Source organism: Solanum tuberosum, unplaced genomic scaffold, assembly GCF_000226075.1.
Source record: "Solanum tuberosum cultivar DM 1-3 516 R44 unplaced genomic scaffold, SolTub_3.0 scf00273, whole genome shotgun sequence".
In the NCBI taxonomy this organism is placed as follows: domain Eukaryota; kingdom Viridiplantae; phylum Streptophyta; class Magnoliopsida; order Solanales; family Solanaceae; genus Solanum; species Solanum tuberosum.
The window spans coordinates 360,457-381,061 of NW_006239195.1; the positions used below are offsets into that span (position 1 = coordinate 360,457).

At 32.1% G+C, this 20,605-nt stretch overlaps 1 protein-coding gene across 2 annotated transcripts; it reads left to right on the forward strand.

The window, feature by feature from the left end:
* Positions 1-2,437: 2,437 nt before the first annotated feature.
* Positions 2,438-13,901, forward strand: LOC102600961 (flowering time control protein FCA). Of its 2 annotated transcripts, XM_006358287.2 has the most exons (14): positions 2,439-2,749; positions 3,223-3,293; positions 4,322-4,400; positions 4,842-4,924; positions 5,023-5,074; positions 5,518-5,594; positions 6,282-6,348; positions 7,296-7,375; positions 7,461-7,525; positions 8,450-8,525; positions 8,823-9,023; positions 9,110-9,235; positions 13,372-13,458; positions 13,556-13,901. In XM_006358287.2, the coding sequence occupies exons 1-13, from the start codon at positions 2,479-2,481 to the stop codon at positions 13,414-13,416; spliced, it is 1,293 nt and encodes a 430-aa protein (XP_006358349.1). In that variant the 5' UTR covers positions 2,439-2,478; the 3' UTR covers positions 13,417-13,458; positions 13,556-13,901. The 2 variants fall into 2 exon arrangements, with proteins under 2 accessions (XP_006358348.1, XP_006358349.1); XM_006358286.2 differs by lacking the exons at positions 13,372-13,458; positions 13,556-13,901 and adding an exon at positions 9,924-11,081 and having other exon boundaries at positions 2,438-2,749.
* Positions 13,902-20,605: the final 6,704 nt, after the last annotated feature.

Here is a 20,605-nt window from a genome sequence, read left to right on the forward strand (position 1 = left end):
AACATAAAACGTCTTCTTCAACCTTTTGCAACAAAGTCTTAACTTGTCCCCTCAATAAATCCTCGCAAGATCCAGGAGTAACCAAGTATTTAGCTTGACAAGTAATCATTTTTTGGATATTTCTGAAGATGGAGTCTCTAAATTCCCCATAGCAAGACCAACAATGGGGGAATCATTCGTTATATCAATCAATGATGATTGTTTCCCATTTTTGTTTCTTGATTTCATTAATGTTTTCGTCTCAAATTCTTCAATTTTCTCTGAACAAGAAATGAAATAACTTTTCTGAAATCAAATTAAAATTTAATAACGAAAGATGAAAAGAGAGAATAGAAACTTACTAGTTGACAGAGGGAGCTTGTTAGCAGCAACCAAGGTTGTCCAATTAGTTTTGCGTGATACATTGAATTCAAATTACTAGCCGATTTCGAATTGATGATTTGAAATCGTGAATCGTTTGTCCAATCATCTACAATAGAGGATTTGAGATTCAAGATTTCGAATTGATAGAGAAGATGAAAATTTGATTTTTGAATTTTGTGAAGTTGTTACAGATTGGAATGGAATGATATCAATCCGTCTGCGTGATTTGTGGGAAAAGAAAATCAGTTCTGCCCGATTTGTTGGAAGAAAATTAGTTATGCGTGATTTGTGGGAAAGAAAATCAATTTTACATTAATATTCCATATTAAGCGCAACAAACAGTTTATGATGTATCAGATATAATGTATCCGGAGGAAACTTATGTATCCGGATGTCTGATTTTTAAAGGATTTTTATAAAATAGAAAAGAGTAGGGATAAAATGTAATTTAGGGTCTTATACTATGGGATTTAGGTAAGTTATACAAAAAAATAGTCCCTTCGATTTTGGGGGCCTAAGGCATGTGCCTCATTTTTAAAGCCATGGAGCCAAGCTACCCCTAGACTTTTATGAAAAATTGTGACTTTTATGAAATGTTGTGACCTTTTCGAAGAGTTGCAACTTTTTCAAATAGTTGTAATCTTTCTGATAAGGCACAATAAATATTTGTTGACACTACCCTTTGTTGTCTATAAATATAGGGATTTCCTCTCATTTTAAAACAATGAAATTTTTGAACCTCTTCTTCTTCTTCACAATTAAATATTTTTGTACGTTGCTCCTGTTGAGTGACTCACTGACACCGTTACTTATGTTAAATATATGTATTTTTATAGTCATTAATTTATGTTTATGTTATCAAGGATAAGTGATAATGTGTAATAATTTTCATTTTCCTTTACATTATCAATGTTTCTTACTACGTAATCTTATACGTAAGATAATACTCCCTCTGTCCCTAATTACTTGTCCACTTTTGAATTGACACACCTATTAAGAAAACAATAATTGACATAGTGAGTTTACCATTTTACTCCTATTAATTATGAAGTGGATGAATTAAAAATTTAAGATTTTCAAAAAGTTCTACATTTTTCAAAGTAATTAATTAATGGTATAATAGGTAAAATTTTTTGTCCTTTCTTGATTTGTCAAAATGGACAAGTAATTAAGGACAACTATAAAAGAAAAAGTGAACAAGTAATTAGGGACAAAGGGAGTATAGTGTTTTAGTTTTAATGCCGGCCAGATTCTAAGTATTATTTTATAAATGGAAAAGGGTTAAAATTGCCGATGAACTATGCAAAATAGACCACTTATACCCTCCGTTACATTTTGAGCTCAAAAATACCTTCACTGTTATCTCTAGAGACCACAAATACCCCTCAAAAGTTAAACAACCCAAATTTTTAATGACATGGCAAGCCATGTGTGACTGATCCTTCCATCTAAGCTGCCAACTAGGATTAACACTAACTTTTTTTACTTTTTTTTTTTTTAATCTGAATCTCCTAAAATTGTATTATCCAACAAAAAACAAGAACAAAGTTAAAATCATCTAGCCGTATATTCCCCTCATACATACAGAAGATACAGGTATGTCTTACAAATCTAAATTTTGAACCTCTCAAAATTTAGATTGCTTTAATTCGTACAATAATCAAACAAATATTGGAGAGTTAAAATTGGGTTAGCAAATACTGGAGATAGTGTTTCCACAATGTAAATGAAATTTCGTATCCCAAATATTGTTGATTTGGGAGGATGAATTGATAGTTAGCAAGAATGGGTTAGTGGAAATCTTAGTTGGCAGCTTAGGTGGAGAGATCAGTTCCACATGGCTTGCCACGTCTTAACAATTTGGGTTGTTAACTTTTGAGGGGTATTTGTGGTCTCTAGGAATAACATCGCGGATATTTTTTATCTCAAAATGTAACGGAGGGTATAAGTTGTCTATTTCACATAGTTCAATGGCAATTTTGACCCTTTTCCGTTTTATAAATTACGTGATATTACCCTTTTCCGTTTTATAAATTACTGATATTAAATTCTCACGCGAAATTACCCGTAATATATATAAAAAGTTCAAATAATCAATTTTACAATTGATGTTCAATGGACCAGAGGAACGGAGAACGCCGGGGAATCCAGCCGGAATTTCACCGGAACCCTCATCCTGCACCGCCGAATTGGCCTTCCGACGACTCTATCTCTCGTAACGATGGGAACTTAGACAATAACAGAAGAAACTTTCCCGGCGACGGCAATCACTACAATCGCCGGCAACATCACCAGCATCACCATCGGAATCCGAATTTTGAGCAAAACTTCGGTGGTTTCGCGCCTTTTCCGGCCCGTAAGAGACCTTTCGATCAAGCAAGCTCTGGTACAAAGCATTGTTCTTCTTCCAACGATTAAATAATCTCTCATTCCTAATTTGTTTGGCACTTTTGCTTATCGTGAGTGAATTTGATTAACTTTTGAGAGACTTGATAATTTTGTTTTTTAAAAAATTAAATATGGGGAAACTATAGTAAATAGTTGCCACCTCGACTAATTCCACATGATACTTTCACCAACCTTTCACCAGACCACGATAAATAAGAAGAAATCACCTGGTGTTTTTTGTCTTTGCTGGGATTTGAATCAGAGACTTTATGATTTTCGATCACTTAATTGACCGCAATAGAGTATTGTGAGTTGCAATTTACCTTGTATAAAATTGGTGAAAAGACACATTCTAAAATGCTGGTAATTTCAGTTAGTTGAATTTCCGGATGCAAAGGGAAAGTTTGTATATTTTACTGAGTATTTATAGCAGGATTTCCCAAGTAACACTGCTGCATTTTGTTTGTTTAGACTTTCTGGATTGTGGCAGTTTTGTGAAACTCTATGTTGTAGGAGTTCCAAGGCCAGCAGAAGAAGAAGATGTAAGTCTTACAATTGAGTATTCAGAAAAATAATCTCTTTTTTCCATGTTATGTTTCTATTTAGTTGCATTGAATAAGTGGGATTCTATGTGCTATTGCCTATTAGTTATGCTTAAGAGTGAGACTTGAGGCTTTTAATTAGAGCTTAGATAGTAACAACAACAACAACAAGAATGTCTACTATTTGTCTCGACCCCAAAGTAGCTGAGGTTGGCCATATAAAGCCTCTATACATTCTGCTTCAATTATCCAGGCCTTCATCCCAATACCTAATAATTGGGTTTTTAAGACAGAATAAATGTTTATAAACATAGAGATACTTGAAATCTCACATCTAACCTACGTTGACATACAAATCTCTAACCAAATGAAGATACTCCTGAGGACACTATACAAATGTATGTTTAAGACAATGTATTACTCGAGTATAGCCACACACATCTTGCACATATTTTTTAACACTAACTTGGTGTTTATCAATGGAAGTTTTTTACTTATCAAAAACATGTACCAACAATGATTAAACCTTAATTGTAAGTTGATCACTTTCTCTTGCTTTCCTGTCTCTTTGGAGGGAGTGATGTCTAGATATTGACTTTACGTTATTCATTTTTTACTCCTTAATCTTTGTGAATTCTAGGTATCCTATGGTATACATAGATACTTCATTTGTCTTGGATTAACCGCATCAAATGGATATTATATAGTATCCTGGTATTCAATTAAAATTAATCAACACCACCTCAATGCCAAAGTAGTAGGCGTCAACTAACATTTCCAAATAATATGTACAGAAAAGTAATAGATATCCATTCGTGTAGGTAGAATCCGTTAACCACTAGCTTCGGTCCGAATCAATATGTACAGGCTTTCCCTGTCCAATTATCCAGTTACGTTCCATTTCAACGGGATGTTAAAAAATTGAATTTTCATCACTCAAGTGCTTGCAGATTCCATGTTTGACTATGTTCATTATCTGGGCATTTTGAAAATATTCCTACATATTGATACACGCTCTTTCAATTCAGGTCCGGTCTGTTTTTGCTGCACATGGGCACATTGTTGAGTTTGTTCGTCTCACGGATAAAGGCACCGGTCTGAGGAAAGGTAGAGGAATGTTGTAACAGTTGCAGTTGCCAGGCTATCTGTCTAGTGTACTAGTTGTAGTTTACATTGGTGATGTTGGTTAATCAAATGTCCTGTCATCTGTACTGGGTTCTGTATTACTAAAGTAGTTCAAAGCAGTTAAATGCAATTTAAATATTGTGAATCATTTAAATTACCAGGATTTATTCTTTTTCCCCTCTGTGAAACAGCCTCTCTACCCCACAAAGTCAGGGGTAAGGTCTACGTAAACGGTAAACCCCACTCACCCCAAACCCCACTTGTGGGACCACACTGGGTTGTTGTTGTTTATGTTCACTATATTCCCTGCACATGTATCATCTGGAAGTATAATATTATCTTTTTGACAAGTATAGGTATCAGAATAAAAATGAATTGTTTTTCTTTAAGAAGAACAAAAATGAATAATGATTTACTCTGCAGAATGCTGTTTTGTGAAGTATAGAACGCTAGATGAAGCTAATAGGGCTATTGTAGCATTCAATGGTCGATATACTTTCCCTGGGGTTAGTTTCCTTCTCTGTTATGAAGTTAGAATGATTTACCCTCTCAAGAAATTATTGATCTCCTCTTACTTGGTTTGTTTATATTTCTTGCTTTGCAGGGTGAGTTTCCCTTAACAGTTAGGTATGCTGATGGGGAACGTGATCGTCTTGGTAATTTTTCACTATCTCTGTTTAAATTTATAAAATATAATATAGTTATCATATGCTTTGTCAAATTTTAACTAAAGCAAATTAGAACCCTTCCACTATTTACATTATCCACCAAACTCACTCCCCACCTGCTATGTTAAGCTTCGTGTATGACTGCAATTTTATTTTCCAGGAAAACACATAGTAAGGATAAGACTGTTTCACTGTACTAAACAATATTAAGAATAATAATAGTACCTTATCAAAAATAAATAAATATTAAGAATAATAGTAAACAGACTAATTCTTGGGAAGTTCAAAATATTTTTGTTGAATTGACATGGGATATTTTCTCAAGTGTATACAGTCTGAATTTTAAGTTATTTCGTTGTGCCTCTCTGTATTTATTTCCAATGCTTTATTATTTTTATCTCCATTTTTACCTCCTTTTTCTCTTATTGTAGGAATCTTGACCGAACACACTCAGAAACTTTATGTTGGTGGTCTGAGGAAACAAGCTTCCAAAAATGAAATTGAGCATGTATGCTCCACATATATGCGTTTAACCAAGACATCTAGACTCTATCTTCCTTTTGCTCCTTCAGTTTTTGCTGTTACTCTTTGTTCAATTTGTCCATTCTCTGTGTGTGTGTCTATATATGTGTGTGTGAGTGTGAGTGTGAGTGTGTGTGTGTGTGTGTGTGTATGTGTATGTGAGAGAGAGAGAGAGAGAATCTGCATGTTTCATGCTTCGATTCTTGTATCTATAGATAATATGTATTGGGCACAAACTCAAGCTTTTGTGTACTTAGTGCCATTGGATGAAGCAATATGTAGAAACTACTTTTTTAGTAATGTCATTAGTATGGGTTTATCAATTGTAATTTTCATCTAGAGGATATAACTGATGAAGATTAGAACTTGCTCCGTCCCACTTTTACCTGGCACATTTTTTGATTTAGGATTTAGTAAAGTGCATCATAAACTATGCCAAATAACAAGCTTTATTCCGTTCTGATGTTTGAAAGATGAGTTCATATCATGATATTGTGTCCTCCTATTAGTCAATGCTCATTTCATTACCTCTATAAATATTGTATGAAGTGCAATTAAATCCTTGATCTATTATACACTGTCAAACGAAGTCACAGATAAGAGACGGTACTATCTGTTTCACTTTTGAGCCAATGGAAAAGTTTTGAATTTGTATGTACGCCTTTGCTGGCAGGTATTTTCTCCATATGGGATTGTTGAAGAAATCTACTTAATTGCTGATGAACTAAAACAACGTCGTGGTATGTAACAACCACTATCTTCTCTCATTATTATTTTGGCATCTAATTTGCAGGAGTATTTGCATTTGGCAACAGTTTGCAATGATGCTCTCTTACTGTGCCTAGTTTTAGGCCTCATTTGTTTGCACTTAATGGAAGTCTGAATCTGAATGGTTCATACATTAGGCCATTAAGTGTGTTTGTTTTTTTTACTTAAAATCTCTTAATGGGTCTGAATGAATCAGATCCGTGACAGAGTCTTATTCTCATTCAGACCCTTTTAAAGACAGTTTTAGTTTTGAAAATAAAATTGTGCTCTATATATTTTTCTTCAAAAAAGATTCGAGCCTCTCTCATTCTTCAACTTTATTAATTACCCAAAAATATTTTCCTTAAGCTTTTAATTTTTGTTTTTGCAGCTTGTTTATCAAGAATTGATAAAATTTATTGTAAAATTTTTATTTGACTAAAGTTCGCAACAACTTCATATATATGTGTGTTTGAAGTAAAAAAAGATGACTACATTGTTTTCTAAAAATTACTTTTATTATTATAATTTTTATATATATATATATATATATTCAGATGTTTAATAACAAGCAGTCTTAATCATTCAGTGTCCAGATCCTAGAGACAAGATCTTAATCATTCAAATGTGCATTCAGGCTCATACATCTTAATCTTAATGAAAACATATGAGGCCTTAGACATGTTTCTTTGTCGCTATGGCTGCTTCTCTAGATACTGCCAACAGTTCAGCTGGTGGTACATCTTCCTTAATTTTACTAATCAAGTGCTCCTTGACCTGTTTGAACAGTGTAGTTGCATTTGCTATATTTGGTGCCATGCTTATTATTCATGCTGCCTCTACATAAATATAATGTCGGCACACCTACTTCTGGATTGTCTATACTTGCTTTGTATTTCAACTTTTTCTTCTTGATGTTGATATTATTCTTGCCTCGAAGGAAGTGCTTTTATCAGGTTTGCTTGTAGAGACATGGCAGTTGCGGCTATGAATGCACTACATGGCACCTATATAATTGAAGTAAGTCCCTGCATTAAACCATTAATGTATATATCTAGTTCTGATCTGAAACCAAATCTCCTTTCTCCATTCGCTTGTGGTTCAGGTATGTGAGCACCCGTTGGTTATTCGATTTGCAGATCCTAAGAAGCCCAAGGTGGGAGAGTCGAGGTAAGCACCATTCTTTGGATTTTTTTTATTTTTCCTTTATCTTTGGATGGATCAACCATTGCTAGTTTAGGAGTACCTCTTTTTGTAGGATGAGTCAATTACTTTTTCTGAATAAACAAAGTAGTAGTAAATTAGGATGAAAAGTTAAACACAAATTTAAGAAACTAGAATGGAATTGATACTCTTCTCTCCTACTGTGATATCAGAGATTTTCTTGATTGAGAAAGTTAAAGTGTTATGATCAGTGTTTTAAAGGCTTCTTCGAGCTTGCAGAACACCTTGAGGCTCACATGTGGGGCTTTGTTTTGTGAGGCTTACGCCGCAAGCGCCTGGTTTTGGGCCTTAAACACGCTTAACGCTTGGGGCTTGCCCAACAGTTCGTACGCAAATCATGTGGCTAATTTCTAATTAGCAATGTTGACCCTCAAAATTCTTTAGCAAATGAATGATAAAAGTTGTATTCTCTATTGGAATTATGAATTTCCGATTTCAATAAAATTATTTACCTTATGAAAAAAATTCATACAATTGCTTATGTAGTTTTAAACTTTTTTCGTAAGTTTATGTTTATTTTGTTTTTATATAAAAATGGAAAAAATTAAATATTCAGGGAACTTATGAGTCCTGTGCCTTGGGGCTTATGCCTCACCCCACGTGTGATAAAATGCTTTGTCTCATGCCTCTGCCTTTTATAAAACTGCTTCTACTTCCCTCAGGCATCTTTTCTAGCATCTCGTATGTTCTGTAACAAGTCGCTATAGGTACTTGTTCTTATCTGGCCCCATTCTATTATTCATTCAGTTCTTTCCAGTGCATTTCTTATGCAAGTCCTGTTCTGGTTAAAGTACATTAGACTAGCTTTTAGTATATCACCTCTCGTATTTTTATTTGCTGATTGCCGTATGTGGAACTTACATCTTGCAGGGCGCCATCCCTTATGAATGAGCAATTCAATGGGAATATAGGAGCTAACCAGTCTAATCACCAGAGTCCAAATCAGGTTATTGTTCAATATTTCTGATTAAGTAGATGGCAACATGTCGTAACACGTGTCTTACTATTAAAATGGCCTAACAATTTCTATCAAGAGCTGTAAGTTTCTTATGCGAGTACATCTAATTTTGTGCTGTACGAGCTTAATTGTTTTGCCTTTTTGAGAAAGGATCTTGATCTTATTATCCCAAAGCAAATGATCTTTCCTATTTGAATAATGTGCAACCCCCATTACAGAATTACCAATGAAAGACACAAAGCAAAAAAAAAAGAAGATGTTTCAAGTATCTGTTGCATTTTGCAGACTCCAAATAACAGAAGCAATCCTCAGACAGTTTTCAGCACTCTTGTTGGATCAGATAATGTTTTGCCATCAGCTGCATCTTTTGTCAATGCAAAATCTTTAAATGCTGAGATGGTGGAGTCCATAGATTGTGAATGGAGTGACCATATCTGTCCTGATGGAAACTTATATTATTATAACTGTGTAACGTGTGAAAGCAGGGTAAGATTTCATTAGTTGTCCAATTTTTTTTCTCACTTGATCCATGCCCCTCAAAATGCAATGAATGCCTGAAAACATGCAAACAGTGGGAGAAGCCTGAGGAGTTTGCACTTTATGAAAAGAAATTAGAAAAGCTAGATCTACAGCAACAGGATCAGCACAATTTAAAACTTCCAGTATGTAACACTCCAGAAGTTTCTCAAATGCGTCAGGTACAGCTTTTCTCAGGGAAACCTTCCTTTCATGCAGCAATTAATGATTTTTTCAACTTGTTTTTTACTTTTGTGGTATAGGTTTCTTATTGGAAGTTTTGGATTTGATTTTGTGCATGAAACTTGAAGGTTTTCATTCGTTGATCAATGAAGCCTTGTTTTACTGCATTGGCGAATCTTATATTTGTTAATTTAATTGAAATAGGTCATTGACCACTTTTGTATTGGGAGGTTTCTCAAGTTTATTATTTCAATAAGATGCTCTGAACAACATAAAATGTAAAACTTGAACACATATTGCTGGAAGGTTTTTGAATGATATAATCAAATATGAAGCGTAGAAACTATATGTTTGGTGCATATTGATGCATTGATAAACTAAAAGTTATCTTGATAGGAAACCTGGAAGGTTAGAGGCGGTCATTATGCATTTGGGCTGCAAATTACCCTCTCTTGTTTTTCTCCTTGGTCTAAGACTCAGTTTTGATCTTACCCAGATTGCACTATTATTAAGCACCTCAATTTAAGATCTGTAGAGGAAATGAAATACTATTTTCACATTTTCTTTTGAAAAGCATGTCAGTTGGTACTACAGCTCAAGGGAGATTCCTTCTTTATCACCTTTTTGCATCTTTTTTCCAGTAAACTGACGTCATTAACATCATTTTGCACCCATAAATATGTACAGATCCTTCACGAAAATATCTGCCTGGAAACAAAAACCAAGATAAAGTAAAAATAGTTGAAAAGGGATGGATCAAAGATGTTCCTGCTGACAGAAAATTATTTTATTCGGGTGACGGGATTCTTTTTTTCTTTTTATTTTTCGTTTCGTTCAAGAAAATGGCTGTAATATCAGTGGCTGCTTTAATGTTGGTTGATATTATCTCCAGACATTGTTATGTCACAAATATATTCAGTGAACAGCCACAAATTATATTTAACATGGGGCCACAGTCATTTGTGAAGAAAGCCTTCTGTGTAAAGATTACTTTAGCTACTCTATGTGGTTCCTAGGGATCTCCTTATTGTGCCAAACAGAGTATTTGCAATATAGCATCTCATCTTTTGTCATGTATTCATTATCTGTACTGCTACTGAGGTAGTTATTCCAAGCAACAGAGGCTACTTTCTGGAAGCGTAGAAGTCAAACATTTGGGAAGATAAAAGATGCTAATGCTGTCCTTATGCCTAACTTTGACAATCTGTAAAGAGAAAATACGGTGGATATTGTTTGGCTTTTTACTTCTCATTCATCTTGCTAGAAAAGCTACCTTTTCTATGAATAATCATGGGTCATTCTTTTGCGTATGCTCACAGGCATTTACCTAGAAAGTTTTTTTCTTCTTCAAATTGATTTATGGTTAAATTATCCTTAATGTCAAAGTAAGACTTCCCAGGAAAGGGGTTTCTCAGAATGTTTTTGTCATTGTGAAACTATAACCTAAAGGCTGGGTTTTGGAAAAGCTGTGAATTGCCATTGCTTGCACTTTGGAGATAGCAAACAAAAGATCTTGTGAAACATTAGATTTTCATATATCATAGTGAAATAGAGACCTATCGAAAGCGAATAGTTAAGAATTTCACATGGCTTCAGAAATTCCAATAGTAGCTTTGAAACTAGTGACTGGCTCAGACCCTGTATATGTGTTAAAACTTAAAAGAACCACTAGATAAGTACAAATAACAGATTTCTACAACAAAACATATCTAGTGAAATTCCACAAAGTGGGGTCTGAGGAGGGTAGAGTGTATGTAGACCTTACCCCTACCTCATGGAGATAGAGAGGTTGTTTCCTAAAGACCCTCGGCTCAAGTGAAGCAGATCAAAGTAGTAATGAAAAGGTATAATGACAGTGAAGAAAACATGGCAAGGCAACTATACAAAAGCATTGCAAAGGATACAAGCATCACCAACATCAACAACAACATACCCAGTGAAATCCCACTAGGTGGGGTCTGGGGAGGGTAGAGTGTACGCAGACCTTACCACTACCTCGTGGAGGTAGAGAGGCTGTTTCCGGGAGACCCTCAGCTCAAGTGCAACAAAGCCAAGTAAAGGAAGAGAAATATATAAAACATAACATCCAATAAGAAAAATAGTGTATAATCAACAAAGGGGACAATACATCAAGAAAATAATGTGAGAAGTGAAATGCAGTAAACAACATAAGGCTATAGGAATCACAGACAAGAACTACAAGTGCAAGGCTAAGACTACTACAAACGCTAACAACCCATACCCTTGCAATGAACGACAACACGCTAACCCTACTAACCTTCAACCTTAATACGTGACCTCCACTCCTTCCTATCTAGAGTCATGTCCTCGGTAATGTGTAGCTGGGCCAAGTCCTGTCTAATCACCTCTCCCCAATACTTCTTGGGCCTACCTCTACCCCTCCGCGTACCCTCTACTACCAGCCCCTCGCACCTCCTCACTGGGGCGTCTGCGCCCCGTCTCTTCACATGTCCAAACCATCTCCTGAACTTAAACCCATAAACTTCAAATCCTGGATGCACCGCTGATTCCAGTTAGTATATAAAGATAACAGAAACTTATATTGAGCCTAAAAAACTTCAAAACACTTGGGAGGAGAAAACATACTTGCATATCTATAGAATGTGAAGAGGATGTTCCATGGATTTTTTAAGCAGGTTTTGTTATGTAGACTAGTGCTTTTTGAGTTTTTGTGGCAGATTTGTCTTGGTCAATGTCAGAGAGGATTCCTTGGAGTACTTGGATTAGTTGTGCTATCAGGTTAAAAAGCTGGGATATAAGAAATAGTAGAATAACAAATCGGAGGTTCAGATTAATAATTAGAAGTTGGATATTTAAAAGAAAGTGACAAGCTAGATCAAGCAAAAACGGGGAAGATTCATCCTAGTCGAAGTGGCCCAAAAAGATGTGTAAATTGTCACTCTACAGTAAATTGGTCTCAATCTTATTAGATAGTTGAGTAAATAGACTCGACTCTCCTTGGGAATAATCTCTTTTTTGGTTATTGAGTGCAAGGTGAGAGCATGTGCAGAATTATTACTTTCCTACTTCACACGGTGCTACTAACTTGAAAACCATCATTGAGTAGCAACTGTAGAAGATGAGTTAAGAAAAGAAGAGGTCTAAATGGTTTCGAAGCCCAAAGAAGGATACACCTATTAAAAGAATGATAGTTTTCGATAGAGTTGAATGAAGATAATGTCATATTTGATGAGAATAAGGCTGACCCAAGTTAACTTGTCCTAGTGAATTCAGTTTCCTTAAGTTAGTGAATTGGCTCACTCTATATATAGAAATGGACATACCATGAACTAACTCTTGGAAGTGAAAAGCTGCAGCTCATTAGATGGTATGTGGCTATATCTGTAAACTAAAAGTTTCAGTCAACTATAATCCAATTTTTGGATTAGAATTTGAGTGCACACACTTTATGCCCAGTTCCTTTTATCTGTTACTATTGATATATTTGACATAAGAGAATCACACACTTGTTTTGGTCCTATTAATAGAACTGCAAGATCACTCCTTGTTGCATTTTTTGGATTCTTTGGTGGAAACGAAACAGTAGATGCTTTGAGGGGATCTCAGCAATTTTTCCATTTTTGAAGCCAATGTCTTTCAGATCTTTCTGCTAATGTGTTCCAAATCTTTCTTGTTGGTGTAAGAATTTGGGATGTAAATGATATTTTCTTGGATTTCCTTGGCTTCTTAAGTTTTGTATAGAATCCATACCTTTTCTAAATTGCATCTTATGGATGCTATTAATGATATTATCATTACTTCATAAAATAAAATAAAAAGAGAAGAGATTACTCTCCTGTTCTCCCCTTTCCTATTCTGTTTACGATATGACTTGTAAGAAATAATGATGTGCTGACTGCCTCTCGCAATTAAGAATTAGATCTTGGATTAGTCTTATTTTTGATAAAGCAGTATATGGTGTATGCATACATGTAGGTCTTTTTGGAGGTCAGACTCCGATGTCTGCACATTTTGATATCGATCTATAAATATATTTGGTCAATCATCAGGACTTATATCTGGACATTTGCATATTTAGCATCTCAATAATTGCTTTTGGAGCAAAGGAATTATTCAGTCTGATGATCTTACACATGTTTTTCTGAAATTTCAGGAACTCGAAACAGCTAGTTCAGTGGTTCCTATGGCTTGTGTCTAAACATTGGTTCTCATTTTAGAAGTTATTAGAACTAAGTTTATGGTATTGCACATTGCACATTTTAACATTTCAATAGTTTCCTTTGGAACAAAGTAGCTGTTCATTCTCATGATATTGTATGTGGTTTCTGAATTTTCAGGAACTCGAAACAGCAAGTTCAACGGTTCCTCTGGTGTGTGTGTAAACAGCATCAGTTTTCATCTTAGAAGTTACTGGAACCGGAAACGGAACGTATGGTTTTGGTTTTTCAATTACAAGTGACGCTAGCACTGAAAGGCAACATATCTGAAGACTGGGTTTCTTGTGTGCAGATTTGTTCCTACATTTCAATTGCTAGAGATTTACTTGTGAGCTTTAGACTGTTTAGAGTCTTTCCCCAGTTGGGAGCAAATATGTTTTTGTATAGTTGTACATTTGGTCCAAAGTTTTAGATTTTTTTTTGGAAAAATTACTTAAATACACAACACTTCTTTACCTATTCTCAATATTTCCCTACTCTTTTACTAAAATACAAAAATCCCTTATTTTCCCCCATTTCAACTTAACCGGATACTTTATTAGTTTAAGTATCCGTTCGTTATTAATTAAAGTATCCGCGCTGCTATATTAAGTATCCGAAAAACACTAAAAAAGGAATTTTTGGTAATTAATGAAAGAGTAGGGAAAGGAAGTAATTTCTTTCTTATACTATGTCATTTGCCTAATTTTTACTAAGGTGTCGCATTGATAAATTGCATAACTTCAAAAAGGGAAAGTGCTCAAATATGTCATAGAACTTTGAGAAAAGGCTTATCTATGTCATCCGTTAAAAGTTCAGTTCATTTATGTTATTTACGTTTGAGAAAAGGTTCATCCATGCAATTATTTATTAGCTGAAATGGCATAGGTGAACCAAACTTTTAACGGGTGCATAGATGAGCCTTTTCTTAAAGTTCAATGACATATTTGAGCCTTTTCCCTTTTAAAAATGATTTAATTAATGACGTGGCCGAATCATAATTGACCACGTGTAAAAAATGGTTTTGCAAAATTGAAAATATTTTTAGTTTAGGTGTGTTTTTGACACTATCTCGAAAAACTAAATAATTCTTGATTACCTATTACTAGCATTCTACCCTAATTATCGACTTTCATATCATATTATCTAGCATCATGTCCTCGATAAATTGTGTGTCTTTTAACTCTTATGTCGGCCTACTTGTACTTCTTATAAAACCTATCATATGAGACTTGAGCATGCGAAAGAGAAGAGAAACATATTACACGTAAACGATAATTCGCATTCAACATATACGTTTTACCCTTTACTTATCATAAGGGCATTTTTGGTATACTTACCCTTATGTCCTTTTTTATTATTATTATTATTATTATTATTATTATTACAAATATTTATCTTGTAAATTTTGACAAAGTGAATGTTTTCATGTCTTTTTATAATGCTTATTTTAGTGACCAGTACCTCACATGTTATATATTTATTTTCAGTCTTAATTTATGTGGAACCGTTAAATTTTTTAGAGTTAATTAATTTTTTTATTGGTACATTTTATGCATTTCAAATAATTTTAAAAAATTAGTTATTGTGTTTTATAATAATTTTTATATAATTAACAAATATATAAATTATATTTCGTGAAATATAAAACTTCTATGTTTAAATTCACGATCATAATTTAAAATTTTGAATTTTTATAAAAAAAATTGTTTTACTGTTAGAACATTGAGCCTGTGCTTAGCACTGGCCAAACACCACTATCGAAATTTTATCTATGCCACGTAGATCGAAATAGATAGATAACATATATTATTTGAAAATTACTTTAAAAAGTATTATAAATCATCATAATTAATAACTTAAAATATATTAAAAATTTGATTGACTTAAATTTTCAGTTATGTCACATAAACTGAGACAGGGAGAGTAACATATATTATTTGAAAATTACGTTAAAAGTACTATAAATCACAATATCAACAACTTAAGATATTTAAAAATTATATCAAAACTACGTTGATTCTTCTAATTTTATACGTGCTACATAAATTGAAATAGATAAACTTTGGATTACAAACTTTCATATATACATAATTTTATAAAGTTACCCTAGTTAACAATAATAGTACTCCATCTGTCCCAATTTATGTGACTTACTTTCCTTTTTAGTCAGTCTCCAAAAGAATGACACATTTCTATATTAAGTAACAATTTAACTATAAAATATATATTTTACCCTTAATAAAATGATTTACAGTCACACAAATTTCTATCATTCATTTTGGACCGCAGGTTTTTAAAGTCTTTCTTTCTTTCTTAAATTTCGTGTCGAGTCAAACTACCTCATATAAAATGGGACGGAGGGAGTAACTAATTGTTCTTTAATATAATCCTTTCACATGGTATGAACAATCACTACGTCAAATATGATTTGTTTTTCGCAAAACTTAAAATGATGAGTTATCTTTGTCAAATTATAAACTAATGTGTTAAGTCATTTAAAAATAATAATTGAAATTTCAAATCCTGTGTTTTGGAGAATCTGGATACGAAATCATGATCCCAAATCATATTTCCAGACGCCTATTTAAAATTGTTGTACTAGTCTAGTATGGATGTTCAGGTAGCGAATCTCAACTTGTTTTTGTACTGATGTATAGTTATTGTATAGATGTTCACATTATCTTTTTCGGTCTTTTGACTAATAGAAAGTGTCTAGTAGGGATACGCATAATTTAGACTTACTTGTGCTAGTTTTTATGTGATGTTCTGTCTAATCAACATTTTCCATTCAAATCAACGAATGTATCTCATATGTTTTGTAGATAAACTTTATTTCTTAGCCATGATTAATTAATTAATATATATTATTTCCTTAATATGTGATTATTAAGGTAAATTAATTATCCTAATTCTATCATTTCCCCTTAAGATGACGTTTTATTTATTTTTTAATAATTCAACAGAAACCAAGTCAAAAACATAACGGAATAAGAGAAATATCACTTGTACAAAATTCGAAGTAATTAACTAATTATATATATAAAACTTGGGAATCAAATAAGATTTTTTTCACCCAATAATATAAGATCAAGTCAAAGCCATACAAATCACCTGTCTCTTACGAAAATTGTAAGTGTGATTTTTTGTCAATTTTTTAAATAGTATTTACAATTTTATTTTATTAAATAACAATTATATAAAAAGGACATAATAAAAAAGAATTTAAAGCGGGGTTCACGTTATACAACTTTCTATTATTAAATTGATACACGTAACATTCATTTAAAAATCAAAATAATCATTAAAAAAAGTTTTGGATAATCTTTTTTTTCCTTGTCAAATAATGATTATAAATTAAGAGTGAGATATATGCTAAATGTAAATTTATACGTAAAAGTAAGTAAAATTACGATAAATAGTATATATGACAAGTTCAAAAATATAACAGTTTAAAGATTAAAAATAATAATAATCAAACATTGAATTCATAAAACTTAAATACTATATCCATCTCACTTAAAATCGCCATTTTAAAATTTAAAAAATCATAAAATTGAAATACTTGCTTCGACTCTGAACATTATATGGCAAGATAGTAATATCACAACGAACAAATTTATAGTTTTTACAATACTAATTAAAATTGTTATATAAAGTATAGATATAGCTGATTCACGATTGAAGTTGCAATATTAATTTGAGTCTGAAGAAATTTGTCTTATCTAGACCAAACTTTTGATATCTTAATTCGAAATTTGACTTGTCAAAACCAAACATTTGCAATCATGTCTAAAGGTTGGTACCAAACTTCAAACATGCATATGTGAAATTTCAGATACGTAATGTTAGAAATTAAGAATAACTTTTCTGAAGTTTAAACTATTAATCTTCATTTCCGCTAATATCTACATGCTTTTTTAACAATTAATGCTGAACTCACACTTCATATACTTCTTCAAATTTACAAATATTTTAATAAGTTGCATATGCAAGTTTTTCAATAAATAAAGCAGCAAAACCATGCATAAATACAACCAAATCTCTATTCTCACAAAATTACTCACAAACAGATTCTGAATTTAAAATCTATAAGTTCATATAATTTTAAGTTAATAGACAATAACATATTTACAGTGAAATATCTATCTATATTTAGTACTTCAATTTTTTTTTAATATAAATATAATATTTAAGATAAAATTAATGAATACACGTGACCTCATAGGTTTAAGGCTAGATCGGATCCCGCGGCCATAACTGCAAAAAGGTAAAATATATTCTTTATAATAGTAAAGTCTACAGATTATGATATATTTTCTTTTTTAAAATAATAAAAAAAAAACTTTTAACAATATGAGTCCATTAGAAGATTAGAACATGCATAATACTAAAGCTAAAAAAGACGGCATCTGATTCAAAGTAAAGAAGCACATTTTATCCACTTAAAAAAGAAAAGAATCTATCTGTCAGCAAGAAAGAAAAAAAACAACTATGCAAAAAAAAATAAAAAATCGATGCACAAAATATTATGTATTAATAAAATTTAATTCAAACTCACTTATAAGATTAAACTGAACATATATTTGATAGTATATTTCAAATGAAAGTAACGTTACATATTATAAGTCATTTTAATAACCTAATGACGTAAAAAAATAGCTTAGGTCCAAAACAAACAATATTATTTGTGAGTGACTATTTATTTGTTGTCATTTAAGTTGTACCCCATTTAAGAAGTAATTGAATATGTACTCAATTTTGACAAATATCACACAAAAATTGACAATTATCGGACAAAAGCACATTGTCTTTTCTTTCTCTTTCTTCTTCTTGGTTGTTGTACAATTGTGATTTTCTAATTTATATATAGCAATTGAAGTATAATATTTTAACCAGGTAATCTTAAATTTTGAATATAAAAAGTAAATTTGTATTAATAATGTTATTAAAAAACTTGAATATATTGACTAATTATCATTGTTATATATATATATTGTTTTTTTTATGATATTTGAAATTTATATTTTTAATTTATTTGAAGTAGTTTGAAGTGTTGAATTGTTAACCTTTGGAGAACAAGTTATTACTATATAAAAGTTTGTTCAGAAAAAATAATAATTGAAGTTCAACAAAAAATTATTGAACTTCAAGCATATATATCTTAAGTTTCAACAAAAAATGATTGAACTTTAAGTACACGTATCTTAAATTTAAACAAAAATGATTTAACTTTAAGTATATGTTTCTTTTAAGTTTTAAAAAAATGATTGAACTTAGACATATGTACATAAGTTTATACAAACATATCTGAACTTTAGAACTAAACCTCAGGCATATATGTCCCTTAAATTAATACAAAATACCTGAACTTTATTTGCTTTCAAATTGCTCGAAGTTAGACTTTGACGAATCAAATTTTAGACGTAAATGTACGTCTGAATTTCAAACATCGCATGTCTGATTTAAAGTTGATTTACCCACTAAACTTCAGATACTATATATCTTTAAAGTTGATTTAAAACGCATAAACTTACATAAAAATTGCTACAAGTATAACTTAAATGGATCCTAATCTAAATGGATATTTGTGCAGTACTTCCCCATAAATAAATAAGCAGCAAAGACATGTATAAATATGAATCAACAAACAATTTCTTGAATCGAGGATCTATTAGAAATAATTTTTCTATCCCAAAAAAATTAAAGATAAATTTTGCGTACGTTCTATACTCCTAATCGATATGTTGTTGTTGTAAGATCTTCATAAATCCATTCCCACAAAAGGACCTAACAAATCGCTGCACTAATTGGAGAAAAAGGCAAAATATTCTAGATATATACTAGTAAAGCTTTATCAAAGTATTAATTAATTTATAGAAAAATCAAAAGAAACTTTAATACAAGTCCATTAGAATATTAATTAGAACATGCTTAATACTAAACCTTATTTTATCTCAAGAGAATACAGTTCTCTTTTTCATTTTCTACACATAAAAAAGAGAGCATCTGATTCAAAGTAAGAATTAAAGCACATTTTCTCTCCACTTGAAAAAAAGAAAATAATTAATTTGACAGCAAAATAAAAAAAGTAAAACAATTAACTGAAATGCAAAAATAATTAAAAATGAAAAAAAATCCATTGTAGTCCTAAGAATTACAAAAAAATCATGGTGACGATAAGAAGCATTCATAATTTGTTTGTAGACTAATGACCGAAATATCCTTTTAGAATTTCGAGTCGATAAGCTTCAACTATACATTTACATGAACATACAAAATCTATACTCGAGTGTTTTCTCTTGACATATTCATTTATGTTTCAACAAGCAATAATATAGTATATAACAACAAAAGTGAACTTAGAGAATCTATCCTTGAGTGTTCATGATATTCGTTTGTGTTTCAACAAGCAATAATGAATGAACATAGAAAATCCATACTTGAGTATTGTCTTCAATTTCTTGTTGACATGTTCGTTTGTGTTACAACAACAAAAACAAACATCGCAGCTCCAGTTAAAATCGACCATATGAATTCTCACTTCTGACTCTCTCAGTTCAAAGGGCAATCATGGAAAGTTCACGCAAGCTTTCCTCATCCGCCTCTGAGAACTGAGAGCGTCTTGCATGAATAAGCCTCTCGGACACGAGCCGGACCGCCCTCTCCCACCGCGTGTTTCCGCCACCGTCATCGCCTCTACTGGGGCCCACATGAGGCTCAGTGTTAAATGTAATTTGGCTCATTTGAAATGAAAAAAGCCTAATAGAATAAATTAAATCTGAAGAAACTTGACGAATTGGCCTAAAACTAAAAGCAGCTACCTTTAAGATAAATGGCCACAATAAACTAACAAGAAGTGGATTACTTAAACTATGAGTAGAAGAAGTGGCTAAAATGTTAATTTTTCCAATAAGAAGAAGATGTAAACCCATAATTTATTTATGAGTGATGGGTTTTTTTTTTTAAGAAAGAAAATTTTGGGTGCAAGAATTGGAGTTTGTTTGGAGAAGTTTTAGAAATAATATTGATGAAGAAGAAAGAGTAGTGAAAAAAATAACAAGAATCTTAATGTCGACATCATTTATATATATAGTAGTTGAAAGAAGACTAGAAGAGGCACTATATTATAAAAATGAATTATATTAGAGTAACTCTTTTTTTTCTTTTTTTTTTTTTATAATCGAGAAA

Bases quoted from the DNA above. Each gene is read 5' to 3' on its own strand.
- LOC102600961 (XM_006358286.2), top strand. From the start codon at position 2,479: ATGGACCAGAGGAACGGAGAACGCCGGGGAATCCAGCCGGAATTTCAC. The intron at 3,294-4,321 runs GTAAGTCTTACA...CTTTCAATTCAG, and splicing joins GGCCAGCAGAAGAAGAAGAT to GTCCGGTCTGTTTTTGCTGC. The intron at 4,925-5,022 runs GTTAGTTTCCTT...CTTGCTTTGCAG, and splicing joins GTCGATATACTTTCCCTGGG to GGTGAGTTTCCCTTAACAGT.